The sequence below is a fragment of the Oncorhynchus gorbuscha genome, linkage group LG06 (genome assembly GCF_021184085.1).
Source record: "Oncorhynchus gorbuscha isolate QuinsamMale2020 ecotype Even-year linkage group LG06, OgorEven_v1.0, whole genome shotgun sequence".
Taxonomy (NCBI): domain Eukaryota; kingdom Metazoa; phylum Chordata; class Actinopteri; order Salmoniformes; family Salmonidae; genus Oncorhynchus; species Oncorhynchus gorbuscha.
In genome coordinates this window covers 40,012,074-40,030,937 of record NC_060178.1, presented here as the reverse complement: position 1 = coordinate 40,030,937, position 18,864 = coordinate 40,012,074, and the positions used below count along the sequence as shown (strand labels likewise).

The 18,864-nt window shown below is 40.7% G+C and overlaps 2 protein-coding genes across 4 annotated transcripts in view; both read left to right on the top strand.

Annotated features, from left to right (window-relative positions):
- The window catches only part of LOC124037949 (lysophospholipase D GDPD3-like), a 31,269-nt gene extending 25,963 nt beyond the window's left edge, over positions 1-5,306 (top strand). The window contains exons 8-11 of the mRNA XM_046353247.1: positions 121-254; positions 505-564; positions 680-731; positions 4,535-5,306. Of these exons, the coding sequence (XP_046209203.1) occupies positions 121-254; positions 505-564; positions 680-731; positions 4,535-4,663 (375 nt within the window). The 3' untranslated portion in view covers positions 4,664-5,306. The remainder of the gene's footprint in view (positions 1-120; positions 255-504; positions 565-679; positions 732-4,534) is intronic.
- Positions 5,307-6,021: 715 nt separating this feature from the next.
- LOC124037948 (protein yippee-like 3) lies at positions 6,022-14,583 on the top strand. 3 transcript variants are annotated; one of them, XM_046353244.1, is made up of 5 exons: positions 6,022-6,074; positions 11,013-11,131; positions 13,192-13,235; positions 13,948-14,056; positions 14,224-14,583. In XM_046353244.1, exons 1-5 carry the CDS (start codon positions 6,053-6,055, stop codon positions 14,311-14,313), a joined length of 384 nt encoding a protein of 127 aa, XP_046209200.1. In that variant the 5' UTR covers positions 6,022-6,052; the 3' UTR covers positions 14,314-14,583. The 3 variants fall into 3 exon arrangements, with proteins under 3 accessions (XP_046209200.1, XP_046209201.1, XP_046209202.1); XM_046353245.1 differs by lacking the exon at positions 6,022-6,074 and adding an exon at positions 9,375-9,749; XM_046353246.1 differs by lacking the exon at positions 6,022-6,074 and adding an exon at positions 10,131-10,301.
- The last annotated feature ends 4,281 nt before the right edge of the window (positions 14,584-18,864 follow it).

Genomic DNA, 18,864 nt, shown 5'->3' with positions numbered 1-18,864 from the left:
TCCTAGGGAGAGATATTTTCTTGCACTCTCTCAACCCAGCCTCTCTCTTCCCGGTCCCTCCTGCTCTCTTCTATCCCATTCCTCCATCTCTCCCTCTCTGCTCTCCCTCTCTCCTTATAGAACTCCACCATGCCCTATAGTTTCAGTATGAGACGAGGGCTGCAGCTGCTCCTCCTTTACTACAGCGGCCTGCTGCCCTTTGTTCCGCTGGGAGAGAGCTTCCTGCAGTTCTACCTGCCCCGCATCATTAACAGGTGTGTGTGTGCGTGCGTGTGTGTCATGTATGTTTTTTTGCGTATGGGTTCCAAAGTTCATGTGCTGATACAGTACCCATCTTACTTCACCATCATCTGTTATGGATGTGTGTGGTCACATGTTTATCTTTGAGTATAGGTGCAGACGGATGTGTGGTGACAGAGAGCTTTCTATTGTTCTTTCTCTGGCAACCCTGTGTGTGTATGTCGTAAATTGTAACTATCATATAATCTCATTCTATTTATGCAGAACATATATTCCTGAGGAGCGTCTTCTGAAGAACAGAATGGTCATCTATCTGATAGAAAAGTGGGTACATTTACTACAGTAACAAAGCAGTTCCCTTTCCCTACTAAAACCAACAGACCATGTACAAGCTTTGATAAAAGATTAAACCACCTGCAAAACGTTAATGTTTTTCCAGATTAACGATGAGGAAGAGTCTATTCAAACATCTGGCCAACAGAGGAATTCAGGTACAGAGCAACCACCATCATTACTATTATCATCATAATTGTTACTGCCATCACTTCCTAGCCCCTTCTGCTAACCGCTTCAGTATGTCATGGCCCGTCAGCAGAGCTCCTGTTACATCCCTCTTTCCCTTATCCAGCCCTTGAAGAACTATAGACACTGAGTGTCTAGGGCAAGGAGCAAACATAGGAGTTCCAATCCAGCTCGATTTTAGTGGAATTTCTCTGTTCTACTGATCTATAATGGGCTTTTGGATGATCAGTGGGCAATGGCTGGCCTACCCCACCAAGATGAGCCGGCCCAGTTCTGATAGACTGAGGTCATGCAAACTCACATTCAAAGTCAAACGCGGCATCAGCAAAGAGACCTGCTCCAACTCCATCATCAGTTAGTCAGCCAAGATCATGGGTGGTAAAAAACGGAAAGGGTGCCTATAAACTTAGAACACATTCTACATTGTCACCTCACTCAAAACATCCTATTTTTGGGATGGCTAAAACTATGATTTGGTCAAACACTAAAGTGCATTATCCTAATGATTCCTGTAATGAAAGTGGCTGCCCTCCAAACATGCCTGTGTCCTCACTGGGGCCTGCTGATGCAATGAGCGAGCCACTCTCCTCTCTCCCCATGCACTCGAGAGAAAAATGCTTTCTAACGTACAACAAGCTTCATCCCCTTGTCCCTGTCGAAGAGAGGAGGTTCTCAGCTTTCTGTAGGTATACTTATTTATTTCCCAACTGTTTTTTAGCACATAACATTTAGTGTTGGATTAATACATGGCTACTAGCAGTGGGTATTGTATTTCGAGTTAGAAATTGAATTAATGTGCTTGTTTGTAGCTTCCACTTCTACAGGTGTTGAACCCTACATTAATTAGCCTATGATATTCGTTACTGCACATTAAGATGTATGTAATTCATCTCTATAGAACAAAAATAAATCAGTAAATCCTGGAGTCCTATTTGGACAGTAAAATATAGCAATTATAGTTTAATTTTGAACCCCAAAATTCATGACAATCACTGGATTAGCAACATAAAAATATATTGAAACATGCATTCCTGCTTGGACGTGAATACCTCCGTAGTTTATTTATTATACTTCTTAATAAAGTACTACAAATGACTTATAAGATGATTACTCGTGATTTGGGTCCGACCAAATCATGGGCTGGTGCCACCAACTGTAAACGTAAGTGACACCAGTGGGAAATGACAGTCTGGAGGCCTGTAATAGAAACGAATAGGGTAGGTGTTGATTCAGGGGAACACATATGATAGGCACTTGTTTGAAATATATCTTAAAGCCTAGATTCAATCAGATCAAGAGTTAACCAGCGATATCTGCATTGCTGATGTTTTGGCGGTGTTGGAGCTGTCAAATCGGTGAGCAGCTGCTCTTGATTATTGTCACAAAGACACACCCCTCCCACTCACGTTAGAAGTTCAGAACAAGAAAGTGTAGTCTATATAGAAATAATGATGCTCATATTGAAAATCATTCAACTAAATAATGAGGATTTCTATCAGCCCAATCGATGTGTAGATTAATATCTCAAACTCCAGTGTTCAAAATTATAAACAAGGCTACATGGAATTTATCTTAATGCAACTTGGTACAGCCTATGGCAATGCCCGCTTTAGGTATAATGCCAGGAGTTACTTGTGGATTTGACATTTCTAACACAGTTCCACCTCCAAAACAATTGCTATGTGGGTGTTGGCTAAAGCAGAAGAAGCACAGAGTGACAGCAGAGAAGATGCTGAGACCAACCGACAGCACACCAGGAAGGCAAACAAAATAGCTCGAGCAGAGGCACAGTTAAAAGTGCTAAGTTGTATCTCCAGTGGTGCTTTTATATATTGTACTTGTTTTTAACATGAGCTGGTTACAAAAGATGAGGAGGACCACATCTCGTCAGCCACTGGTTGAGAAACGCTGTACTTAACTGCCACTGTTTATATGTGTCAACACTACTGCTTGTGTCTAAGTTTAATTTAGTGGATGAGAATGTCAGACAGAAGACTCAAGCCTGGTGAAGATTTAGGTCTGTGATAAAGTCTGGGCGGTGGCTGATAGTCTGGGGACCACTACCCCTGTGGGGGGGGGGGGGGGGGGGGCACGTGTAGTGATGTGGGCTCCCAGTCCACTCCTACGGCCCAGCTCACTAATAATCACCTATATTTTGACCATTTTTAGTGCAGCGCTCTTGACCTTGTTGAAGACCGAATGCACACCCGGGTCAAAATGAGTTTGACACTCCTGGTGAAGGGACAGGTGACTGAAATGGAACCAGGGTCATGTTCATTCAAGAACACCATGGCAAAATGTTGCGCAACAAAAAATGTAAATCAGCATTTCACATTCAATGTTCAGATAGTAGCTCCCTGTTTCACTTTGTTTTGAACCTAAACAACACAATCTCACTCATATCCGCCAACATGGAAAATACTATAGTAATTATTGTAGTGTTTTTGCAGATTTTAATATACTGTAGTGTTCACTGTAGAGTTTTTGCATAATGTACTATACTGTAGTATTTATGGTAGTGCTTTTGCAGGCATTACTGTAGGATTTACTATAGTGCTTTAGTTTTATTATCTTTGACATAGAATTGGAGACTTTCTCCTTCAGGAAACCTACTGGAGAAATACTAAAAGAGCAAATTTTACATAACCTGAAGGTAGGTAGGACTGGAGTCAGAATGAATAGTTCAGAGCTTCTGCTCTTTTCTATAACCTGTAGGGATCACGATATATGGTCCATACTTAGCATGCAGATGTCTCACTTACAGTGCATTCAGAAATTATTCAGACCCCTTCACTTTTTCCACATTCTGTTATGTTACAGACTTATTCTAAAATTGATTTAAAAAATGTTTTCCCCTCATCAATTTACACACAATACGCCATGACGATAAAGCAAAAACAGGTTTTTAGAAACTGAACTATCACATTTACAAAAGTATTCAGACCCTTTGCTATGAGACTCGACATTGAGCTCAGGCGATCCTGTTTCCATCGATAATCCTTGATGTTTCTACAACTTGATTGGAGTCCACCTGTGGTAAATTCAATTGATTGGACATAATCTGGAAAGGCATACATAAACCTGTCTATATAAGGTCCCACAGTTGATAGTGCATGTCAGAGCAAAAAACAAAAAGTGAATGGAATATTTCTGGTGGCACAAAATGGGGTGAGGGGAATGGGCAGGGTATATGCAAATGGAATACTATAGTTCCTCATCACCTCTTTGAAGTCACATAGATGGTATCCAGAGAATTAGGAAAATCAGCCTTTAATTTCCTTGCACCTTACTTGTGGCATGATCTACAATACACTTTATAATTGGTGGAATTTGTGCCTCTATGGTATTTCAGACGGTTGTGAGGGGACCTTTTTATTGAAGATGGTCTTTTCTGTTTTTCTTTTTGTGTATTGTGTATATGAATGTGTTTAGATGTGTATTTTGGTGCTTAATACAGGGCTCATCTGGAAAAGTGACCTTGGTCTCAGCATTGACTCCTTGTCAAAATAAAGGTTCAATTTAAAAAATGGTATTTACTATTGTTAAATAAGTATAGTGTTTTTGCAGACATTACTGTAATATTTACTATACTGCTTATTTTTGCAGATAATACTGTAGTATTCTACAACATTCTAAAGTACAAGTACAACACATGATCAAGGGATACTACAGTGTGTAATACAGTATACAAAAGTTTACTATAGAATTCTTTAGCACGTACTGTAGTATTTTTCTCATGTCGGATAACTGACGTCTGGCCCTCTATCCTCAGGTGCACCTGTTCGTCTGCAACGAGGACCCTGACATCGAGGCGGCGTTCGAAGCAGGAGCCACAGGCGTCATGACAGACTACCCCACCCTCCTGACTGACTACCTACACAGACACAGGAGTCAAGACTGACAGCCCAAACCTCCAATCAAACTACTAATTCACAAACAGGTTCTTAACTGACAGCTCGAGCTACCTATCAAGAGACCTCCACTCGTACATTGTGTATCACCGAAAGAACCACACTGAAATCGCAATTTTACTTCACAACTCCGGTCTCCACCAATGAGCAGAAGGACAGCTCTGTGAGGAAGTTGCCCTAAAAAGCACAGATCCAAGACCAGCATAACTTTCCGAAATCCCAACCTTAACCAATAGAGGGACAAACACATAACCAATCTCTGATCAATGTCTTTAGGCAACTTCATTCCATCTACACAAAAGTATGTCACTTACACTTACTGTCTTTTGGTTAATGGATTGTGGCCATACATTGAGACACTGTTCATCTCTCTCTGCAACCTTCCCAAACCCTAATGGATCTGTCAGTGAATGTCTGGATGTTGTTGGGAGGAGAAGTGATTTCTTTAAGTATATATCCTTGATGTTTTCTCATGGTATTATGACATTTACATAATGGAACTGACTTTTGGGGTATTTAAGACATGCTTTACAAATTGTATGTTTGTCAATGCAAAGATGATTTAAATAAATACTTGTATACCGTAATTTCCGGACTATAAGCCGCTACTTTATTCCCACACTTTGAACCTCGCGGTTTATACAATGACGCGGCTAATTTATGGATTTTTCCCGCGTTCACAAGATTCATGCCGCCAAAAAACTGAGCACCGTCACATAATGTGACGTAAATCGAGCGCGCTCAAACTTCCCATCATAATGATTACGGTAGTAATTTTGTCACCCTCATCATTGCAATGACACGGAGAAATGCATATGATGCAGCTTTCAAGTTGAAGGCGATAAATCTGGCTGTTGGAAAAGGAAATAGAGCGGCTGCATGGGAGCTTGGCATAAATGAGTCGATGATAAGACGTTGGAAACAGCAGCGTGAGGAACTGACTCAGTGCAGAACGACAACAAAAGCTTTCAGAGGGAAGAAAAGCAGATGGCCCAAAGTATTTGCAGTCACTCGACATCAGTGTAAATCGTGCATTTAAGGTGGCGCTCCTTGTTCAGTGGGAGGCTTGGATGACAAGTGGGGAGAAATCCTTCACTAAAAAGGGCCGCAGGCGAAGAGCATCTTATGGTCAAGTCTGCCAGTGGGTCCTGACAGCGTGGAGCATTGTCAAAAAATCCACTATCATCAACGGGTTTCGAAAGGCTGGACTGCTGCGTGTTGAAGGGGCAGCATGAGCTCAGCGGGGTATTTGCCTCCGGATGACAGTGACGAGAGCGACAATGTAAACGATCCAACATCGGATGAAGCAATTCTGAGGCTATTCAACTCCGACACAGAAGGAGATGACTTCAGTGGTTTCAGTGCACAGGAGGAGGAGGATGGTGACCAATGACTTTCTTGGCAGGCTACTGTTTTAATTTTTGTTACAAGCCGTGTTTCGTTTAAAGGCTGTGTAAAGTTAATTTGTTTCAATGTACCGGTAGGCACCTGCGGCTTATAGACATGTGCGGCTTTTTTATATACAAAATACATATTTGTTAATAATTCAGTGGGTGCGGTTTATATTCAGGTGCGCTTAATAGTCCAGCAATTACAGTAGTTAAGCATTCAAGGCCAACTTCCATTTGTTTATACCACTGGAAAATAACGGCTTCCAACACACACAGTATTTATGTGTTTACTTGCTTCACTTCCTCATTCTCTCAGCCCAGGCCATGGTCAAAGTCCGTTCAGTTCTTAACAATAATCTACCAGCCAGTCAGGTCCCAGTGGGAAACAAAGGCTGCACTTCCTGGTTATCTGTGTGTTGGATGCAGTATAGCAAATAGGTTAAAATAATAAGTAGATAAATTCAAACAACTCTTTAGAGACATATTAAGAGATTAAGACCTTGTCCTTTAGAATTCGGAGAAATAAGCTTTCTGTGACACACACAGCAGCCACAATGAATAAGAGCTGAAAACACAGGGCACTGGACTGGTTCATCTAAATCTAGATAAGAATTTCAGACTTGAGAGTTGAGCACAAGTCAGATCTTTAGCGAATGTAAATTTTTTATCATGTTCATGTATAATGATTTAATTCTGTTTTTAGAACAATAATTTGCCCCATTGTTTTCATTTTTGTTTGTGGCTTTGATGGTATGCCATCTAACAGTGGCTATATTAGTAGGCCTACTGCCAATGTTATGTGTCAGTACTACTGCCTGTGTCTAAGTTTAACTTAGAGTGGATGCGATTGTCAGAAGACTCATGCCTGGTGTGGATGTAGGTCTGGGCACCACTATCCCCGTGGTGGGGGTGAGTTGGCGGCACGAGCAGTGGTGTGGGCTGGTATGGATAAAATGCCAGGGTCGAATTCTTGTCCCAGTCCACCCCTGTGGCTCAGCTCACTAATAATCACCTATTTTTTTTAACATTTCGACAGCGAGGACATATAACCAATTTTCAGTGCAGCGCTCTTGACCTTGTTAATCCAGTGGCTTTATTAGGCCTACAGTTATTGTGTTATGTAGCAAGTAAACTGTAGCTAGTATACGGTCTTGAGCAACAGTATCATATCCATAGAATCTCTATGATCTTTCTCATGCGTGACCAAGGACAACATGGACAGGATTCAGATGACTTCTACATAGCTTAACCTATGAAACTAGTTCCCCTACTAGTTTCCTACTAGGGTCTTGACGAGAAAAAAAACTTGTCGTGGGAGGTTCTCTTCTGCACTGTTCAACCAATCCAGTAAATGTGGAGGAGAACAGATGGCGTGTCGCCATGGAAAGGAGTCACCCTACCTCAGTGGAGTAGCCTTGTTAACGTCCAAAAGAGGAAGTTGAGTCACAGGCTCTCTTTCCATTTCCCCTGAAAACCGGAACATCTGGTCGTTGGGGACTCAGCAGAGATACTTAGAAAGTAGGAGATAGGAATCTCAGTGGCCAATGAATAGTAAAACATATAATGCCCCACTAACAGACTTTTGACCAATCGTGTTCACGTTGTCATTCTGCGTCATGCGGTTGCTAAACTAATCATCAGGCAATCCCTTCTAAAAGTCAGGGTATGACGCCACATTCATGTGCAAGTCGGACCTAAGAAACTCGGACATTTCCGACTTGCTAACTGGTTATATACCACGTTCAGCAAGTCGGAAATTTCTGTGTTTCCTAGTTCCGTTTAGCATATGAACAGTACCACCGTATGAGTCATAATATCCATAAAACCTTGCAGTGAAACGGTTCCAATCATTTTCCCCATAAGCGATTTTAGAAATACTTAAAATAAGGGCTGTGTATTGTGCAGTGGTGAATAGTACTTAAGTAATTTTGGTGGTATATGTACTTTGCTATTTCCATTTTTGACAACTTTTGCTTAACTACATTCCTAAATAAAATTGTTTAAGCTATATAAGCTAGCTAAATTTAGTAATGAATAAATTGGCTACATTTCTTTAAATTGACTATTCTGTGAACTGCCTTGTGCAAGTTTTAAAATTGTCACAATACCTGTTAGCAAAGGTGTCCGCTAGAGATGACATGCAGGGATTTGTAATCTTGCAATGTCTACTTTGATGCTAATTACTATTTTAGATTCTGAGGGTAAATAGAGACATATGTCACCTTATCCAGGAGAGATTTACATAGTTATCGAAACATCATGCCAGGGTAAGCCCACACCAAACAAACCTTATTTTAAAATCCCTTATGGGAAAAATGAATGGTGGAAAAACGATTTTAACCATTTCCCTGTTTGACAGCTAGGTGTTATGGGTATTATGACACCTCCGCTGTGGGGCTCTATGTCGAGAAACCTGACTAGGTAATCTCACGATTTAAAAGCTATATGACATTATAGAGAGCAAGTTAATAATTTCATATTTCAGAAAATATTTGTAGTTGCACTTGTTCTTCACAGGAGGCTGTTGGGGGGAGGACGGCTCGGCTGGAATTGCAAACATGGAATGGCATCAAATACATGGAAACCATGTGTTTGATACCATTCCACTAATACCGCTCCAGCCATTACCACGAGCCCGTACTCCCCAACTAAGGTGCCACTAACCTGCTGTGGTTCACGTAATTCGTGCTAATGTTGAGTTTTTGACCTAGTGCCCAATTGACTTCCATTCCCTCCTTGATGGAGTGATCTCATGGCCCAGTACACAATGTGCGTAAATTCGATTCCAATTGAGCTTCCTTCCCATCTCCTCAAAAGTATCTCTGGACTTGGCAGAGGCGAATGGTTGGAAAAATCGAGCTCCAGCAACCTGGAAACGCGGGCCGGCAGTGATCACTGAAGATCACTGCCGAGTTCCCAGTTGTCTTGAAAGTACCATAACTATGGCATATTATATATCTATTATCTATTAAACTGGCCCGGGTTAAATGTGCCTATAGCCCGTCGTGTGACTGGGTGAGCGCTAAGCGCCCTGCTCAAATCGAACAAGTCTGCACCGCTTGGTTATGTTGTCAAAAAGGCAGCATTGTTCATGCTTCAGAAACATGGCTCACAACCATGCCTGGGAATCGAATGCAATAAACTTTCAGCCAGTGCAAACCATGCCTACATTGGCGCCCGGTCGAATCTCCTCATCGAAATGAGTGAAAATACAACCTAAAACTGTTCGACCTACGTTCCCCCAGTCAATCTGACGATTCCCATTGGTCGTTGGGGATTGTTTTGTAGCTGGTGACGTGTTTGGTTCCGCCTCCTTAACCAGCGTTGTAAACAAACACTGCATAATATTGCAAGTTTGACCGTCACCACGAAAATATCCTATCTGCAAAAAACGTAGTCGGAGTAGCTATTGTTATTTTAACTACAACATACACGAAACTGTTTCATCTCCGATGAAAAACGTGTTCCTGTTGTCAAGTGTGAGAGACCGAGAGAATCTGCACCACGATTCTTCTTGTTTGTTTGGACACATCTGTCCGATGGTTTCTTGCTGAAGAAGTGACCCAACAAACAATCTCCTAGACGATTTAGCAATTTACTGATGCATCTTAGTTGACAATCTTAGTTGCTGGTCATATCTTCGTTCAAATTAGGTCTTCCACTGAAACCCCGATAACTACTTTAGGTGAGTCCAGGGCTATTCTATTGTGCTTGTATTTCCTTCCATGTAGGTTGCTAGCTAAACCTGAAATGGCGGGTTTACAGTAAACATATGCGTCTTCTCTAAACCCAGATTATGGTTCAGTTGCTAGCTAGCAAGATAACGTCAACATGTTAGCTAGTCTCTCACGATAGTTGGCTAAAATGGATAGCTAGCTCCAGAGGAAGGCGGTCGATGAATAATTCACTGTATGCATCGTTTTGGGGAATTATTGGCTAGCTGCCTATGTAACAGTAACGTTAGTTAGCTAGTTGCTTTGTCAGGATGTGGGGCGAGTCAGCCAACGTTAGCAGGCCAGCAAAATTGCAAGGATCAGAGTGATGTTTTGCTTGTTCTTGTGTATACGGTGGCATTAATACCGAGGCGTTATTTTGAAATTACTCTAGCTACACTAATGGATTTTCACACGGACATTTAACCGTTTTAAATGACATAAGACTTGAGTAAAAAGTAACACATGTTCCTCATCCATCTATGGAGCGCTTCTAACTGACCATACATCGTCGGGTTTAGCTGGTACAGTAAAATAGGTCAATGCATGTTGTGTTCTGTCTGGTGTAATGGTCAGAGTTATTGGGATCCTTGCGACGTCCCTACCCAAAACTTAACCCCTAACCGTAAACCCTTACTTAAGACATATCAAATGTAAACTTCAATAGGTAGGGACGTTCCAAGGATCGCTTGATAGCACGGACCCTGCTGTAATTTTACCAGGAAGTGTGCTGCGAATTAAACATGCCTATGGCTTAAAATAAAGTCACTAATATGCGCCCAGACCTGTTTCCCACTCCTAATAATACAGTTAGTTAATTGTGTGATTCCTTCTGATATTTTTTGACACTCAAGGTGTCATGCCTAAATGGAGGAAATTAACAGTTGAGTGCATGCGTTTTCTACAATGCTGGCATTACTTCTTTGCAGTGTTGGACAGGACAGAGGACAGACAGCCAAATGTTGTTGAACTTGTTTCTTTCTCTTGCATTTTTCAGTTGAAAGCCTTGGGAATCATAAGTTTTTTGTTTGTGTTTACCCAAATTTGCCTAACCCTATTTGGCAAATAAGCTTACAAAATGGCATTTTCTCATAGTTATTACACTTCACAAATAGTGAAATTTAGGGTTTACCATGATCACATTTAGGAGTAGCCTAGCGTTAGGAGCCCCAGGAATGCCCAATATCCTCTCTGTCTCTCCTGTTAATCGCTAAGTCTCTCTGTTTTCTTCTCAGACATGGTGAAGCTGACGAAGGCTAAGACGTTCCAGGCGTACCTAGACTCGTGCCACCGGAGGTACAGCTGTGTTCACTGCCGAGCACACTTGGCCAACCATGATGACCTCATCTCCAAGGTGAGACTACAGGGACCGTTTATGGCCAGTGGGTTAAATTCCATATAGTTCTGTTGGGTGCAGGGGTTGGAACCCGGTTCAGGGAACAGAACAGAAAACTGGAAAATAATGTCATTTTTCAATAACAGAAACAGAACGAAAGTGATCCATACTGCTCCATAAGAGAACCGTTATTTTAAAAGCATGAAAACCAGTTGTTATTTTATGTTCCAGGCATTTTTTTCCTAGTCCCACAAATAAAACGCAACAAAGAGCCTATGCAAAACCCTCTATCACTCAGAAACATATTCCAGTGTCTGTCTGCAAGCTGAAAATCTTAAACTCTTAGACTAAACACGCACAGGCAATCTGCCCCTCCCCCTCTGAAGCATAGGCTACTGTACTGATGTTAGAAGCGTAAGAAGACTGGATAGACATTTTTAATTAGCTAGAGAATAATGGATTTACTTTTTCAATGTCAGTTAACTGCTTAGTTATCACATTTCATGTTGGACTTATTTTTTATTCTGGTGCCGTTCTGCAAACACAAGTGTTAGCTTGCTAGTTCAAAGTTCCCTCATAGAAGCTGCTCCGCCTAGGTATAATTCTGTGGACCTAATTCAGATAATGGATGTCACAGCAAGATGCCTAGCACTTCAAGCCTGCTCCTCAACCCTCTCTCCTGACCCATAAGATTTCAGTCACACCTTGCGAAATAGGTTACACTTGTCTGTCCATCACGCATGTAAACAACTAGCTTTCCTGCTCTATCCGCACTGATTGGGAAATCATTTAATGAGCTAAATGTAGAAACTGTTGATTTCACAGGTAAAAAAATTAACAGAAAGGAACTATATATATATATATATATATATATATATATATATATATATATATATATATATATATATATATATATATATTAAACAGCGATGAGCTGCTGGCAAATGCAGGAAAGTGCTGTATATATATATATATATATTAAACAGCGATGAGCTGCTGGCAAATGCAGGAAAGTGCTGTTTGAATGAATGCTTACGAGCCTGCTGCTGCTTACCACCGCTCAGACTGCTCTATCAAATATCAAATCATAGACTTAATTAAAATATAGCACACAGAAATATGAGCCTTAGTTCATTAATATGGTCAAATCTGGTAACGATCATTCCGAAAACAAAATGTTTATTCTTTCAGTGAAATACGGAACCGTTCCGTAATTTATCTAACCGGTAGCATCCATAAGTCTAAATATTGTGGTTACATTGCACAACCTTCAATGTTATGTCATAATTATGTACAATTCTGGCAAATTAATCATGGTCTTTGTTAGGAAGAAATGGTCTTCACACAGTTCCCAACGAGCCAGGCAGCCCTGAATACACCCGGGCTCTGCTTGCACAGAATACATGAGTAGTGACACAATTTCCCTACTTAAAATAAATTAATGTTAAAGGCAATATTAACTAAATATGCAGGATTAAAAATATATACTTGTGTATTGATTTTAAGAAAGGCATTGATGTTTATGGTTAGGTACACATTGGTGCAACAGTGCTTTTTTTGCGAATGTGCTTGTTAAATCATCACCCGATTGGCGAAGTAGGCTGTGATTAGATAAATTTGCAGGCACCGCATCGATTATATGCAACGCAGGACAAGCTAGATAAACTAGTAATATCAACCATGTGTAGTTAATCACTAGTTATGTTAAGATGGATTGTTTTTTAAGATAAGTTTAAGTTTGACCTCTAGTTCAGAGCTTTATTTTGCTGGTCAGAAAAAAAAAAAAAATGGTTTTGTTTAGAACCAAACAATTGGAAAATCATTTTTGTTTCAATCCCCGGTTGGCTGTGTGAAATTATATTACATTTCAATAACATTGGAAAAACAAGAAAAACAGCCACAGTCCTCTGTTGCATTGTAAGCTGGGAAACTTTACCTCAATGTCCCACTTTCTTTAAAACCACCAATAAAAAATAAATTTAAAAAATAAAGATTTATCTTGCATTGTCGCTCTCTCTCTCTCTCTCTCACTGTCTTTGTGGCACATTTGAGTTTATTCTCTTTTTTCTGTCGTCCAGTCTTTTCAGGGAAGCCAGGGACGTGCTTACCTCTTCAACTCTGTGTGAGTATCTTACTTGTCATCCAGTGTATTGGCCATATAGCCTAAACAGTGTACCCATAACTAATGAGCAAAATAGTATCCCTTTTTGGTCCCTTAAACACAGTCCCACCTTAGTTACCGCTCAAGCCTCACTGCCATTATCATGCATCTGCCAGGTTCTCCTTATGCCACTTCAGTGTGTTTACTCTAGTCCTGTAAGCCATACAAGACAGTTCACTATCCTAAAAGTGAATGTCACGTTCTAGTTGAGTTTACCTTCTGTTTGCTGTAGTTTGAATGTATTTTTTTAACTAGGCAAGTCAGTTAAGAACACATTCTTATTTACAATGATGGCCTAGGAACAGTGGGTTAACTGCCTTGTTCAGGGGCAGAATGACAGATTTTTACCTTGCCAGCTCGGGGATTCAATCTAGCAACCTTTCGGTTACTGGCCAAACGCTCTAACCACTAGGCTACCTGCCGCTCCATTTAGTATTTAGCATGTCATTTCTCAGCTGGTGCATAGCAAACACCCTCCGATTTGGGGCTAAATATTAGGTTCTGGATCGCATTATCACATTTCTTGTTTTAAAAAACATATATAAATATATATATGCTTATCTGGTGGGTCACCAGAAAATCTGATAGGCTTAGGTTAGGTCACAAAACAGACATTTGTGGCGGGGAACCATGTCGGTAATTGACCTGTGGTTCTTGTTCCTGGTGTTTTCAGGGTGAACGTGGGCTGTGGTCCTGCCGAGGAGAGGCTGCTACTCACCGGGCTCCACGCTGTGGCAGACATCTACTGTGAGAACTGCCATACCACACTGGGCTGGAAATATGTAAGGACAAACACACTCACATACTATGCTACTTATCTATGTCTACACACTGTAAAATAACTCAAATAATATCCTCAATCCCCATTCTCAAAAAAGGTGGATGTCTTTTAAGCTTCTCTACTATGCACTCCAGCCTCTTATCCCCCCCACCATCTCTATCCCTACAGGAGCAGGCCTTTGAGTTGAGTCAGAAGTACAAGGAGGGGAAGTTCATCATTGAGCTGTCCCACATGATAAAGGACAACGGCTGGGACTGAGAGGTGAAGGGAGATGTTTTCATTGATGTTTCATCCCTCATCCATTGTTCTTCCTGGCCTGAATGTGTGTCCCCTCACACTGCGTAAGGGCCATCGGCTCTGCCACTCCGTCACTTCATACAGCTTTGCCAAGAGTAGCATGTGATGTTTTTATATATATACACACACACACATACACACACACACACACACATAGAGTATACCAAACATTAGGAACACCTTCCTAATGAACAGCCTGAATTCGTCTGGGCATGGACTCTACAAGGTGTCAAAAGCGTTCTACAGGAATGCTGGCCCATGTTGACTCCAATGCGTCCCACAGTTGTGAAGTTGGCTGGATGGCGGAACATTCTTGATACACACAGGAAACTGTTGAGTGTGAAAAATCCAGCAGCGTTGCAGTTCTTGACACAATCTGATGCGCCTGGCATCTACTACCAAACCCCATTCAAAGGCACTTAAATATTTAGTCTTGCCAATACACCCTCTGAATGGCACATATACACAATCCATGTCTCAATTGTCTCGAGGCTTAGAAGTCCTTCTTTAACGTGTCTCCTCGCCTTCATCTACACTGATTGAAGTTGATTGAACAAGTGACATCAATAATGGATCATAGATTTAATCTGGATTCACCTGGTCAGTCTGTCATGGAAAGAGCAGGTGTTCTTAAAGTTTTTGTATACTCTGTGTGAGATATATACATACATACATACATACATACATACATACATACATACATACATACATACATACATACATACATACATACATACATACATACATACATACATACATACATACATACATACATACATACATACATACATACATACATACATACATACATACATACATACATACATACATACATACATACATACATACACACATTCGTAGGTTTTATGAGTTTCATATAAAACCTACCCCAGTTACGGGAGCACCTTTGTCAATATCCCAATGTTTAGTTTATTGTGGTAGAGAATGAGCGAGTACAGGCTGTGTGTGTGAGCGCGAGCGAGAGTTTGTAAACACTTGGGCATGTGTGAGTTGTGTGTTTACGAGTGTGTGTGTTGCAGTGCGACCACCTTAGCAACCTCACTAAATCCTACTCATGTAATCCGTGCGTTTGTGTGGGATTGCAGTTATCAAAAAAACTAAATTCTCTCAAGTGCAATTCACAGGGTTGAGACAATTAGAACGTTATGCAAAAACATAGCGCCCTGAATGCTGTTCCCTTTTTTGGAGTTTTTAGGTGAATGTGTGAAAAAGCAAGTTATACCTTGCTTTGTGTGTGTGGGTGTGTTTTTTTAAAGACTTCATACTTAATGTTTAATGGTGCAAGCAGAGTTGGGGAAAAAAGTAATTATGTTTAGTGCTGCTCTGTCATGTTACTGTTGGAGTATGAAGTGCAATACAGTAGGGTGTCTGCGGGGTTAAAGTTCACTTTAAAATGTCATCAATATAACATTGGTCATGTTTTTTTATCTTTTAAATGGCAATCAATGCATTCCGTTGTTAATGATGTCAAGGGCTGCAGCATTACAGTTTGTAAGTGTTTCTGTGCGATTGACCAATGTGAGTTTGAATACTGTGTGTAAATGTTTGGCGTATGGGTATTCTCTCTGTATGCTGCCTGTGGGTATGCATTTTATGGTTTGTGTGTGTTTATACAGTGTGTAAGAAGTGTGAGTGTAAGATTGTATGATCAGATACAGTACTTTCTAGACTGTTAGCAAATGCTTTAGTTTGGGGGTAAAATCTATTGTTTCTGATGTAATTGGATATCCATTTTTACATTATTTCCATTTGAGATCAATATTGTAAATACAGCTTAACACTGAGCAGCATGTACATAAGCATTTATTTGATAATATTAGGGAGCAGTGTGTACTATCAAACAGGATTGATATCTACAATTATGTAGTAGATGGTGACTATGTACGCTTTTAATTGAAGTGTTTTATTTGAACCTGAACTTGCAACATTAAAGTATGTGGTAAATATACCTGCCTGTTGTTTCTATTACAGTAGCTATGTTTCCATCCAATTGGTGAAAGATTTAAGCTAAAATCTTTCCATCCAATTGGTGAAAGATTTAAGCGAAAATCTTCCAAAATCTTGTAGAAACAAAATCTTCAAATTTTTCCACCAAATGGACCAGTTGCTAATAAAAAGTAGTGCCTTATGACGTAGGGCATAAAAGGTACTTTTTCGCTTAAGTTGTCATGTACCGAATAAAATCGAAAGTTCTCAATATATTTTCAAATAGCAATTTCAACTCTAGCAATAATTTTGTCACAGCTGTTGCATTAAATGGCAAATATGCCACTCCGGTCTTGGCACGTGCGCTCTAGACAACAGCTCGCACATATAGTGCGGGTAAGGTTTGCCTACATTATATGATAATGGATAAGAGCGACTATATATATATTTTTTGTTTTATGTTAAACATCACCGAATCCTCGATCATGACATCAGAATAAATTCAAACACCACGCTATCACCGCACGGAACTAAAAACTGTCACTCTCTCTTTGGAAGAGCGGGGATAGATTGCCTTGTAAAACCACGCAGTGCGCCTTGACGGATTTTTGAGGATAGTTATGCATCCAGCCTCTGCCACTGCATGGTGCGGGTGAAGCACACCTCTGTTTCATGCAGCGCGCCAGAGCAGTTCTTCAACTGTCGAGACAAATTGGTTGCAGTCCAAACACTTAAAAGACACACCCTCGTCCACTTACTCTCGTCTTATGCCCTTTGGGGAATCCCCGTCGCCATGTTGGCGGGTGGTCCAAATGATTAGCCAAGCAAGGGAGGTTTGCAACGTTCGTCCCTCAGCCCTCGTTTTTAGTCGGCTTTGCGAGTGGACAATTAATTATGTTCACTCCGGGACCTGAAACTCTCCATAATTCACTTCTCGACGATTGTGCATCCGCTAAGAAAAGTCCGCGAAAACGTAAAAACATCAATAAACATACAAGTGTTAGTAAAAACGAATGCAAATAAGTTAGAAATGTTGCTACGACGTAAAAAGTAAATACGTTTCTGTTTTGTCTTTTGGAAATTGTAGAAATAAAAATTTTCCTTCTTCGGGAGCTAGGCAGGGTAACATTATCAAATTGGTTTGCTAGCTATCATATAGTAGGTGTAAATTAATAATTATATATTTAATATAAGTATATATGCACGAATGCACCAATTTGTAAGTCGCTCTGGATAAGAGCGTCTGCTAAATGACTTAAATGTAAATGTAATAATTGACTGTAGCGCATATAAAGCTACCCGTGGCTGAAAATACAATCATCGCGGAATTAAAGAGTGACGTTTATTTCCGGCCAAAGGTGGATAATTTAAATATCATTCCTTCCTCACCCTACAAGTGTATATGTAACAGTATATCTTATGTCCCTCTCCTCGCCCCTACCTAAGGCTCGAACCAGGGACCCTCTGCACACATCTACAACTGCCTCCAATGAAGCATCGTTACCCATCGCTCCACAAAAGCTACTTCAAAGTCTCAGAACTAGTGACGTCACCGATTGAAACGCTATTAGCGCGCACCCGGCTAACTAGCTAGCCGTTTCACATGTTATAAATACTCCGTCAGACGTCATGGTACGTCATGGTATTTGTCACATACACATGGTTAGCAGATGTTAATGTGAGTGTAGCGAAATGCTTGTGCTTCTAGTTCCGACAATGCAGTAGTAACCAACGAGTAATCTAACCTAACAATTCACAACTACCGTATACACACACGTGTAAAGGGATGAATAATATGTACATAAAGATATGAGTGATGGTACATACGGCATAGGCAAGATGCAGTAGATGGTATCGAGCACAGTATATACATATGAGATTAGTAATGTAGGGTATGTATCCACTTAATTTGTGGGCTGAGGGGATAGGGTGTGTCTTTTAAGTGTTTGAACGGTCGTTATGGGTAACGTTTATTCATATGTTAATTGCACGCAAATAAAGGTTGATAAGCTACAGCACCCACAACGGAAGCGCTGTCATGGCCTCGGATTCGAAGGTGTTAGAACAGACCAGGGGAGAACTACTGCGCCTCATTGAAGCCACAGAGGTTCTAGGGCGACCGCGGTACTGCAGATATTGTTAGCTGAAAAAAGGATCCACCATTATAGTGAATGTAAAAATGTCAATCTTCATGTAAATAAAGATGTATGTCCTTGAACTGATTATTTTAAAATCGAACACAGGATAAGGATAATTTAGTGGCTAATGGCAGCCTGCAGTACTCCGGTCAGCCTTTTAAAAATATTTGTATTTATTTAACCTTAATTGAACTAGGCAAGTCAGTTAAAAATTCTTATTTACAATGACAGCCTACCCCGGCCAAACCCGGACAATGCTGGGCGCCGCCCTATGGGACTCCCGATCACAGCCGGATGTGATACATTCTGGAATCGAACCAGGGACTGTAGTGACGTCTCTTGCACTGAGATGTAGTGCCTTAGATTGCTGCGCCACTCAGAGCCCCAAAATGTTGTTCCTCAATGAGAGGGTGCAGCACTGAGTTAG